The 12,066-nt window shown below is 32.0% G+C and overlaps 1 protein-coding gene across 1 annotated transcript; it reads left to right on the top strand.

The window, feature by feature from the left end:
- Positions 1–251: 251 nt before the first annotated feature.
- LOC143064898 (rho-related GTP-binding protein RhoE-like) lies at positions 252–10,222 on the top strand. Its single transcript, XM_076238101.1, has 5 exons — positions 252–657; positions 5,252–5,342; positions 8,766–8,875; positions 9,175–9,297; positions 9,513–10,222. Exons 1-5 carry the CDS (start codon positions 535–537, stop codon positions 9,756–9,758), a joined length of 693 nt encoding a protein of 230 aa, XP_076094216.1. The 5' UTR covers positions 252–534; the 3' UTR covers positions 9,759–10,222.
- Positions 10,223–12,066: the final 1,844 nt, after the last annotated feature.

Below are 12,066 nucleotides of genomic sequence, written 5' to 3' on the forward strand. Positions count from 1 at the left end.
AAAACAAATACAAGATAAGTTGATGTTTAAAAATTGAAAACTCACAAAGCGTACATATAAAGCAATGGTAGATGAGTTTTTTACATTATTATTCAATTTAAAGTTGAAACAATGTTTAATTTTCACTGACTATCCTGTATCGAACCTCTGAAACTTTCAGGTGGAGACAGCAACGTCATATTTCTGGATACTCTGGTTGGCTGGGTATGTAATTTGCACTACACATGCGCGATATGCTCCGTTGAATATCTATGTTTATGAATGACTCGTGAGAAAGCATGCAAGCAATGTATATAGTGTTGTGAAAGCGACGGAAACGTAAAGAAATAGTCGATTTTCGTGAAAGTTTAATCTATAACTACTCAGTCTTCTGACTCGGAATTTTTCTAGCATTAATTAAGTTTCTTACGCCCCTTCTGTGTTGCTGGACGATTCTTTTAACAAGGAAAACAGAGAAATTCACATGTGTTAAAAGTAATTTTTTATGAAAGAAGAACATATTAAAAGTGTTAACAAATAGATTCAAATGATATCATGGGACAGAGGAACGAAGAACCAGAGGTGACAACTGTAAAATCTAAATTAGTGGTAGTCGGAGATTGTGGGTGCGGCAAAACTTCTATGATCAATAGATATGTGAAGGGAAACTTTTCAGAGGTAAGCTATTTTCTTGCTTTGCTAACTCGGAGATTTTCTATACTATTATAGAAAGTCACTGGCTAACTTGATACATTACATGTTTATACTTTTATATGATAAGTTGGTAACCAAGTGGCAAATAAACTACAGTAAATTAAATTTCAACCGAAGTTTGATTGGTTTTATAAACTAGTTTTAATTTAGATTGAAACTTTTTTCTAGGAGGAAATCCTAAATTTGTTGATTTTAAAGTTAACTACAAGATTCTAGCCTTCACATGTGAATCATTGTAGACACGCTCTTTTGTGTTAGTTTTGTTTTTAAATCTTATTTAATTAACATGCTTTATAATTCATCTTTGCTTGTTTTTATACGGTTTTATAGTGTCAGTAAAGTTGTAAATGAAAACGTTCTTCTTTTATGAATATATAAAAAGAAAGAGACCATAGTTTCTCTCGATTTCATAAGCTTATCGAAATCAAATATTTTATATTTTGGGTTGAAGAGATTTTGAGACTGATATGATTTAAATGAAAGAGCCACAGGTATGCTGATAACACACCTGATCATTTACCTGAGTATAATGAATGTCAAAACGTTACATCAGATGTATACTTAAACTACAGTAAATCCCCACAACAGGTGATAATGTAATCATTGTTTTATGGCCGACAGAATATCGTCTGCTCTAAATTTGATATGTCAAGGGTGACAGATGGAATGCAAGATACATAGATATAATGTATAGGGTAAAATTTGCCAACTCAGTCAAAATCTACCAATTATAATTATCCAGTCTTTATATAGCTCTCATTAATAGAACCTGAAACTGTAAGGGCTTACATTATTCAAGTAGCACCATTTTGCAAAGATAATGATGTCCAGCCATGTCCACTGTCAGAAGACCGTATTTTGAGCTCCAAATTATAAAATTAAAATGTTAATATTTAATTTTCGAGACATCGATCGTGTAAAAAAATAAGAACCAACTTGACTGCTTGTATGTAGTAAACGAAATTAATATTCAATGGGTTTAGGACTTTTCATGTTAATCAAGGAAGTCATATATAAATCGAATAAATATATAATTTTGGAATCATTTTGAAGTCCGACGAATATGGATCAACTCGGTTATCCATTCTCCTGCTAACCTTATTTATGGACAATAAATAATAACATCGGGGTTGGTCATAAAACCTTTATCCTCAGTTTCTGAAATTTTGGGTGTAGAATATCTAACTCAATGACAGCTGTTTGTTTACCATGCACTTGTAATCATATACATTCTGACAGTATGTTTACGCTATGTAGCACTTATTTTGCATCGTAGGTTTGATTGTAATAAAATTATATAGCGCATGGTTTTAGATATGTTCATGATATTCATGGAATTGAAAAAAAAATGTTAAGTTTTCGACATGAAAGAATGTTTCTAATCTGTTACATGTATATTATTATATAAGTAACTTTGGCTTTACTTAATTGTAGTTTTGCATAATATTTTACAACTTTAAAAAATACAACATAACTTATAATTCCACAAGAATAAAGATGAGTCTGATTATTAAAAAAGAAAAGATAAAAAGCTTATTTTGTTATTTTAAAATGGAATTCCTGATCTTACCATATATATCTTCGATTTAAAATGATTTCATTTGATTCCATTTAAATTAAATATAAGATCGCTGAAATTGACCTAAATTTGGACAATGCTTGGTAGGGGATGTCGTCTATAGGATAATTTTAGATAATAATAGATTAAACCTTCAATATCTATCCACGAAATTACATTCACAAAATTGACAAGTAGCACGTCGAGTATTTAAGTGTCAATAATAAGAACAGGTAAAATCTGATAGTGATCCTAAATTCCTCAGGATTGCATACGTTAAGAATTGCAGAATCTATATTAAAGAAACCTCCCAACTCAGTACCGGTTAAAAGGCGCAAACTTTGTGCGTAAAGCAGATCTTTTGATTATGTTTTGTCTAACTTATAAAATAATGTTTACCCTCCCAAATTTCGTTAGCACGCAATGAAAATGCCGATGAAAAACTATGGAAACGACCTATTAGTATACTGTAAGCGTTTTTTTCGTACAAATTTATTACATATGTTGGGGCTGTTACATTTAAATAAAATATATAAAACTGAATTTAACCTTTACGGTCTTTCGTAGGTGTAGGTGTAATTTGTTATACTTCAAATAGATTTAATAAGGATACCCTAGTGTTCTGATTCATTTTACAATTGTTAATTAACATGGTATATACTACTTTGGTCCACATTTCAGAGGAAGTTTGTTTTATCATGATGCCAATTAACCGTAATCTACTAAATAAATATACATGTAAATAGATTGATATGACGAAGCCTTCCTCTTCCTTCTCTCATTCCATGAGAACTATGTTAGTTACCCTTGTACAAATACCCAAATGAGTTCTTTCATACTGACTTTAATCACACACGCCTGTACAACATATTTGATAACAGAAATGGAATTCTTATGCAGTTTATATATATAGAATGATTATTTTTCTCAGAAGCTATGCAATACTTTTGAGTCGAGTAACTATTAAGGATAAGTTTGAAATGTTTAATGGGAAGTCCGAATTGACTTGAGCAAAATGTTTGAAATAATATTTAATATTAATGGTAGAATGATTGTCAGAATGATCTCGATATGATAAAGAGCGGAGTTGGGTATTCATCAGACTGTAAAAAAAATACAATGGAGAAAAAAAAAACCACTGAGCGGATCAGTTAGTCTTTTCTTAACATTATGCGAACTTGAATTATGAATGAACAATCAGCTGGTTTTGGCATGCATTTTCTACATGTAAACTCTTGTCAAATTCCGGAGAACAGAAGATAATGGACAGGTTCCAAATTTGAGTTGTATAAGTATAAGTTGTCCATTAGACGGTTTTGGTGAATAGAATTAAAAAAACACCCGAAAATTCTTCCTTTGATTTAATGTTTGGTACAGGCTCTTTGCTTTAAAAAAAACCGCATGATTTCACACCTAAAATTATCATAGTTCACCGAAAATGAAGACCACACTATTCCGCTTGTCTGTTTCTACGGGCCAATCCTGAAAACCACAACTAATTAATACCGCAGATTTTATAATAGTAATTTATTGGACTGGTATGTCCCTTATGAATAAATGTTTCGCATAATGAATTTCATTGATACACTGTCACGGGAATTGATTTTAACACGCTTCAGTGATTTAGTATTAATTTTTCCACATAATGATATTAATAAGGATAGAAATCGTATTAGTTGTTCTCTAATCCTATCCACAAATGAATGAACAAAAAATATATACCAGAAAAGTTAAAAAAAAAAGTGCCTGTAGTTTTTTCCCTGTAGTGACCCCGATTAGAAGCAACTGGTTCGAAGGATACAATCAGGCTGTTCTGGTTTTATGAGAAACAGTTTTTAACATGTGTAACATGACCGACAATACCTATCTATACAATTGATAAGAAAAGTGTTTTGTTATCTCAGAATAAATGTTTTGTCAGAATGCCACTTTAAATATACAGGCATTTGTAGTACTCCATCAACTGAGAATAAATAAACGATTGCACTTGAATATTCTTTTCTGTAATCTATTCGTTATCATTTTGATTGATGTCCCGAACATTTCAATGTTTTGCCTCCGAGTCCTAATAAATTAGTTCGAGAAAACATTACACGAAATCAACGAATTTCCGACAAAAAAAAAGAATCGGTAAATTATTGTGTTACGATATTTTACAATTGTATGCGATTCCTAAAACGTCAAATGAAGAAGTTTTAAAGCAATTTAGACCGGAAATGAAGTTATTCTGTACAAGCAAATGCCAATGTCATGATAGGCAAAAGCAAAGGTGATTTTGCAAAATCTTTGCACTAACAGTTGATATGAAATGCAACCCTTGTCCTCTAAGGGTATTCAGTGGTAAACATAACTATTTACGGTATTTTGATATACCGAAAATGAAAGCTATTCTTTGAAGAAGGTAAAGATTAATGTTTATCTGATGATACGGCGGTATATTATCTTGATTATGTCTGCGATATCAATATAATTTGTGCAGGTTGTAGGAATATTTAACATGTGCCAGCAATCAATCCTCAGTATGGCATACCTCTGACATGTTTCATAAGCCCTGCTAGCTTGATCCTTTCCAAATTGTGGGAAACGTTTGTTTGGTGAACAATTTATTCGAAAGAAATAAGTAATATAGATAAAAGTTAAAGATAGACTTAGAAACCTTGCATTGTCGGGTTCAAGTCTTTGTCAGTTGGGGTTACTTTGTCTGTTGTTTTCATATGACAGAGGTGTCTTTTACTTTGGCGAGTGTGTGCTTCTTTGCCCCTGTAGTCCTAATACATTTGTTTTTTGCTATGTCTTTGCAGTTTTACAACCATTTATTTCAAGCTGTATAAATCCACAAATTAATTGAAAATTTGAGCATATCCGCACTGATCATGCATCCAACTATTGTTGATCAACATCATTGTCATTTGGCTGCTATATTCTCTGTGCTCATTCGTCATATGTGATTAAAATATTAAGCATTGACCGCATACTTAACTACTTTTTTCTACATTTCAGACATACACACCAACTGGTTTTGATACATACACATCAACTTATCATGTATCAGACACATACAAGATACACATGTCAATATGGGATACGTCGGGTAAGTTTTTGCAGAAAATAAATATAAGACATTAATAAATTCATACATCATTTCATCTGCCGAAACCCTTAGGCTTTATTTTATCATTATTTCTATGAATATAAAACACTAAAAAATACTAAAATACAAGTCAGAATTTTGCATTTTTTTCAAGCAATACAAAAACAACAATGTGACTTGGACGGAGAGTTGTCGCATTGGCACTCATGCCACATCTTTCTATATCTATACATTGAGGATTGTTTTTAAACATATGTTTTGTGATTTGAATACCACCATGATTCATGCCAGTAGGTGTGCTTGTCTGCCAGACATTTGATTACAATTCCTTTATCAAGGTTACCCACTTTATTATAACGACAAACGATGGAATTCGTAAAGAATTTTGTGCAGAACGTAGTGGTATTCTTAGCCTATCCTATCCATTACACAACTATTACATATGTTTCTGATTTATAAGTACCACTTTGATGGTACTCGACCCATTAACTGTTAACGACTTTGATCTCTCCTTACATTAGTCATATAGTTCTACTTGAGTATCCATCAATTATTTCCTATTTAAAACAAAATTACTGTTATCCAGAAGAAAATTGTGTTAATTTGGCATTATATGATAGACAGAATAGTAATCATGCATCTCCGTATGTCGTCATTATAACTAAATGTCGTTCATGGTCTGTCCCTAATTGACTTTATAACAAGCATTTGCAAGTATATTAATGGTGTACAAGTTTGGATCCTCCCTTCTCCGGAATTTATTCTATAATGACTTAAAAATCGATGAAAATTAAGTAAGACCTCATAATCTTTTCCTTGCAGAATTTCCAAACCTTAACCCCGTTTGAAATTTTCTCAATCCCTGCCTACTTGACAAGACTTTTTTTACATGCATTGTTTATGCTACAATGTAGAACGATATGCACTATGAATCCGTATCTAAAAAATCCATATCAATAATAAACACCAGTTTCCCATCCTTAGTTTCCACCGAGTAATGTGAAACTAAGTGACACCATTGGAATTTAGTTCTGCACCATTTGTACCACAGAGGACACATGACTGAAAAAAATGATATTAACAACGAAGCAACAACTAAACTTCAATAAAAAAATCATATAAGTGTAAGTAAGTGGTAACTAGGTTTTTTTTTGGGTCTCAGTTAAAGTAGTTTTTGTGTTGCTGAGTTTTGTTGGTAGCCTGTGTAAAACGATTGACAACTTTTCTAGACTCAAAACGATTTAGAGCTTGACATTTTGTAAAGCGTCGAAGACCATCTAGTCTTTAGAATTTGCTAATTTCATTCCAGTTCATGACAGTTTATTAATATTTCAAATGTTTTGTATTTTAATATCGGCATGTATCTATGAACTGTATATGTCTTTTCACACGAAAATTTATAAGCAGACGAGGTCTTCGTATTTCATCCATACCTTTAGTCGTTATCGTCTGCTATGGGAACTCATAAAACACAAAAAGCTCTAGTTCTCAATGAAATTTAATACATCTATTTACACACTCCCACTACATACAATGTTAGATAAATATTTGTCAAGTTGAAACCTATCCGCATTCCACCCCTTAAGCAGACGGTTGATAATAAATCTCATATAACTTGTGGTTTTATTTCTGTATATAAAAATCACAGTGTTGTTAGCTAAAACGCCTTAAAAAACTTCTATCCTTTATGTAATTTATTAAAATCTGCAGAGCATAGAATTAAATTACATGCAAACATAACAGAATAGGGGATGATTAGTAGTTGAAGGCGTAGAAAAAATATAAACAGGAAGGTTTATATGTGAGGATATCATATCTAGTAAGATTCTTGTGTTTTCTACAAGCCCGTGACATCAATTGATTAAAACAAAATCATCGGATTTCAATAAATAAATTTTACGCCAAAAATGTCCCGTTTGGAAAGAGATTTTTTTTAAAAGTAAAGACACACCTTTATGATTGAAATTTGCTTGTGAACGTGAGATGCCTTAGTAAGTGCATGAACTTATACGGACGGTGATCAACGAACTCTCCTTTATAGAATCAACAAAAACATTTAGGTACTTTATTTTTTTTTAAATATATGAATAAAGAATAAATAAAAAATAACTATGTATAAAGCCTTTTAAGTGAACAAGTTGTTTTAAATGGAAGATAACTGCTTATAAAGGTCCAAACAAATTTTTCTTTCCATGGCAAATTTGCGTAGGACACAACTATGTACAGTAAACCTGTATAATCCTATTAGGTTAATCCAGCAAATATGCTAATCTGATTTATTTTAAACCCGGTCATTCAGATCATAGTAAATCCCTGGTATGCTAAAAAAAAATCTGACAATCCTTAAAATCATTAAACCGTTTATTCTCCGAATCGGGTTGGTATTTAACAGTACGAAAGCGATTGGTGTCAAAATAAAATCCACGAGATTTTTCAAAGGTTTAAAAAAGACTAAAAAATTAGAACATTGAACATTTATAAATACATTTAATGTAGTCTTTCATATTTCTTGCAAACAATATGTGATCAAATCGAAGATGAGGGTAGAAAGTTACATGGATTACAGAAGAGCAAAAATGTTTAAGGGTGGGGTTAACAGATGGCTTGGTCAATTGGCGACGGAAACATCCATTGACTGGTTATTCACAAAACATGTACAAGATAAACTTTCTAGATAATACGATTGGGTTTCAGACTCGTGTCGAGAACTTCCGGGAGATGAAAGGTTTATCTCCCAAGACTGCCTATGTACAACCTATTTTGTAGAATGACTTTGTGTTTTAAACTCAAATATTTCAAACCCCGGAAAAAGTAGCTGGCATTCGATTGTATCAATAAACGTTTGTCTTCTCCCCTTTTATTCTTCTGATTAAATCTTACAGGATTTTAGAATACATTATAATTTTTGGATTAACAAAATGTTGAGTAAGGTGAATGATAAAGATCTAAAATTTCACCTTTTTCTGTTTTTGACCTCGTAAATCCGACAGGTTGTATAATAGGTTTTCTGTCTGACAGAAACAGGTGCCTTCCTTTAGGATATTTATGATGTTCAGCTGATAATGATATTTTTACCTACTCAGACGATAACGGTTACACCCAGTAACTACAGCTAATTTTCTGCCCCAATACACAGATAAATTGTGATCTGCTTACATGAATTTATATCAGCAAAAAATATACCCTTGTAGCCTCAGCTATCGTCAATTTGTGTTGAAATATCGACATGCTTTGTCAACATTTTTTTCAGAACGTTCAGGGGGCTTGAAAATTATCCAATTTATGGAGTTCTTATTGCTATAACTTCCGACTTTTTATGTACGACCTTTGTCTTCAACGCAGGGTCTGCAAACTGATATATGAGTTGATAGTAATACAATCCTAGTTGATACACAACCTTAACGGTATTATTTTATTTTGCAGGAGATGCAGGGTACAATAGAGTTAGACCGTTGTCGTATAGTGATGCTGATTTAGTCATAATATGTTTTTCTGTTGGAGACCCAGAATCCATGGCCAACGTTGTCTCAAAGGTAGATAGATAAACCATGTTCAACTTTATGATTTAAGAATAAATAGAATTTGCACTTAAAGATGAACCGGAAAGGAATACACAAATCTTTTTTGCCGTCATGATAGATATAGAAAGTTTACTTTGGACTCTCCCAGACATAGAAAGTTTACTTTGGACTCTCCCAGACACATTCTGCTAGAGTTTGGTTAGTCTAGGTATGGGAAATTAAGATGTGGTATATTTGAAATTTAACCCAAAAAATCAAAAATAAAATTTTAATTTTAAGCCTGTACTTATTGAAGTGTTTTCTCATTACAGTGGATAATCGAGGTACGAGAACATTGTCCCAAACAACCTGTTATATTAGTGGGTTGCAAAACAGATGTCCGTCCAGACATACCAAAACAAGAGGAAGGATCAAAATTAGTTAATTATGATCAGGTAATTCATTTATCTAGTTGTTAATAAACTCAATGTCTTTTGGCAATTTATCACATTTCATATGTAAAGTTTTGCTGTCTGTTTTATTTAAGATATGATTTTTCATTGTTCTTTATAAGGATGCCTGTATACTTTTACATCTTGTTTATATATTTTGGTTATAAATCACCAAACTTTATAATTAACAAATAATATGTATGTTTTTGTTGTTGTAGGGTCTGAAAACAGCAAAGCATATAGGAGCATTAGTGTATTCTGAAATTTCTTCAAAGACTTCTCAGCGAAGTGTAAGTGACGTTATAGAAGTAGCAGCATTATCGTCTGCTGGAAATAAAACATCAACAGAAAGTCCTAGTTTACGTCGCCAGAGATCTTTCATCAGACGTAAAAGATTCAGTGGAATTGGAGAGGCCAAAATGCATCTGCGGAAAGAAGCAGCGAAAAGTTGTGTTGTGATGTAAACTGGTGTATGAGGCCATTCATACACTAATTCCTAGTCATACCAAAGAGACAACATGCTCATTCATTATTTATTTTTCTTGATTTCATAATTTATTTAAATCACACAAAGAGTACCGAAAATGTAACCGGAAGTTTTTAAGTGGAAGATATTATAGGTGCTGTCATGAAAATCATTGTTCATTATTTGTGCTTTTATATGATTATATCTTAAGTAGATGTAATATAAAAACAAAATAGTATGTTGTATTACAAATATTTGATGTCTGTGATACAAGACTGAACATTAATGATCTCAGTAAATGGGTGGATGAACTTTCCATGTGCAATGAATGAACATTTTCTATATTAAAATAGGAATGCCTTACAATTTTTAGAGAGAATGTATTGATATGATCTGCTATAGTTTGTTCTAAGAGATAAATATATATGATTAGTAGTATTAGAAGACAAGTTTGACAAAACAACACCCATCCATTGTTGCAGATTCGCCTTGCCAAAATGTGTTATTTATTATTGCACGCTTTAATGCATATATATATATGTACAAGTTTTATCTCCTATCTATATTACAATTGACCAGGAAGGGTTAATGTAACAAATAATAGATCATTAAAGCAAATTTTGCACTGTTGAATGGTGGAGGGGGAGACACCCTGTTTTAGATATTTATATTTTACACACTTTTTTAAAAGCGACTGCATGATGGAAGTGGATTGTTATTTTTTCTTTGCTAAATAGCTGACAAGGAGGATTTGTTGCCTTCCTTTTCGTAGGAGTTTAAGAATCTTATCCATTTAAAGTGCAATCATATGTCTGAACGTTTATTATTGTTTGTGCGAGATTAATGTGAGTGTAAAACACAGTTATGTATTGGTGAGAGTAGTAGATTGGCGAAAGTCAAATATTGAGTCAATGTTCGTATCTGTCTCATGTTCAACGGGTATGTTGGTGGTGTTGTTAAAGATGCAAAATTCTGATCATATTGAGAAATAACACATTCTTTCTTAAGTGATCCGAATTTTTCAAAACAACACAAATATATTTTGAAGCAAAGTCTTTCATACGGTTCAATTGACATGAGTGTCTGAGTGATATATTTATGAGTGATCTGTGAAGAGTTCATTGTTATTTTTTGCAATAAAAATTGCGAACCTATTTAGTTGTTTCTTGTTTTAAAATATACACTATTGTACACGGGAGGCTCCGAGAGGATAGAACCTGGGAACATCTGACACACCTTTTTGACGATCAATGCTTATGGTTGGAAACCCTTATAAAAATGGCTTGATCTGCCTTTAGAACATAATTTTACACGGTTTCGTTACAAATACAATATTTCAAAGACAATCGAAAGCAATAATGAATGGAAAATATTTGAGAGATCGGAATTCAAATGAAAAAGTAAGATGCGTTTGAAAACGTTCAGTTAGTTTTCATCTCGACAGGACTCTTGATACATCTGGGAACGCATACACTAAAGGAGATCACTTGTCTTCCTTTTGATAATATCACACAGAATTACTACTAGCAAAACATATACAGCTGCCACTACATATATATAAATATATACAACAAATTATACTTATGTATTCAGAAACAGCTGTTAGGTACAAAATCATGCCAAATATTTTGTAGAAGTGTATATATAACAAATTATTCAATTTTATTGATCAATAAACCGAAGTAGGAATAAAGGATACTTGGCAAAATGTTCATTATATCAGAATAAGAATTGGAAGAATGTGTTTACCTATATTAAACATTTACGAGTTCAATAATGTCTAAGAGAACATTTAACAATAAAACCGAACCTTATATTTCTTCAATAAATTAGGCGAGCGAATAAGAAGGAACACTGAACACCGTTTTACATTTACTACCCACAATATACATGAGCTTGATGATGGACAAATAGTTCACCTCTCGCTATAACAGTGGGCATATATATTGTAATACTCGCTTATAGGTTCTGCGGATCTTTAAGTGTGCATCTGACAAAACTGTCAATATTGACATTATTTATTGGTTGTTATCAAAGGTACTAGCCTTATATTTTAATACGTTTCGTCTACATAAGACTCATCAGTGACGCTCAGGTCAAAATAGTTAAAAAGCCAAACAAGTTTAAAGTTGAAGAGCATTGATGACCCAAAATTCCAAAAAGTTGTGCCAAATACAGCAAAGGTTATCTATGCCTGCGATAAGAAAATCCTTAGTTATAATTCATACTTTTGCAAATAGTAAATTTATACAAATGACCATATAATTGATATGCATGTCAACACCAAGTTCTGACTACTGGGGTGG

Source organism: Mytilus galloprovincialis, chromosome 2 (assembly GCF_965363235.1).
Source record: "Mytilus galloprovincialis chromosome 2, xbMytGall1.hap1.1, whole genome shotgun sequence".
In the NCBI taxonomy this organism is placed as follows: Eukaryota; Metazoa; Mollusca; class Bivalvia; order Mytilida; family Mytilidae; genus Mytilus; species Mytilus galloprovincialis.

Excerpts from the sequence above, each read along its gene's own strand:
- LOC143064898 (XM_076238101.1), top strand. The coding sequence starts at position 535 with ATGGGACAGAGGAACGAAGAACCAGAGGTGACAACTGTAAAATCTAAA. Across the intron at positions 5,343-8,765 it reads GTCAATATGGGATACGTCGG|GAGATGCAGGGTACAATAGA; the intron begins GTAAGTTTTTGC and ends TTTATTTTGCAG. Across the intron at positions 9,298-9,512 it reads AATTAGTTAATTATGATCAG|GGTCTGAAAACAGCAAAGCA; the intron begins GTAATTCATTTA and ends TTGTTGTTGTAG.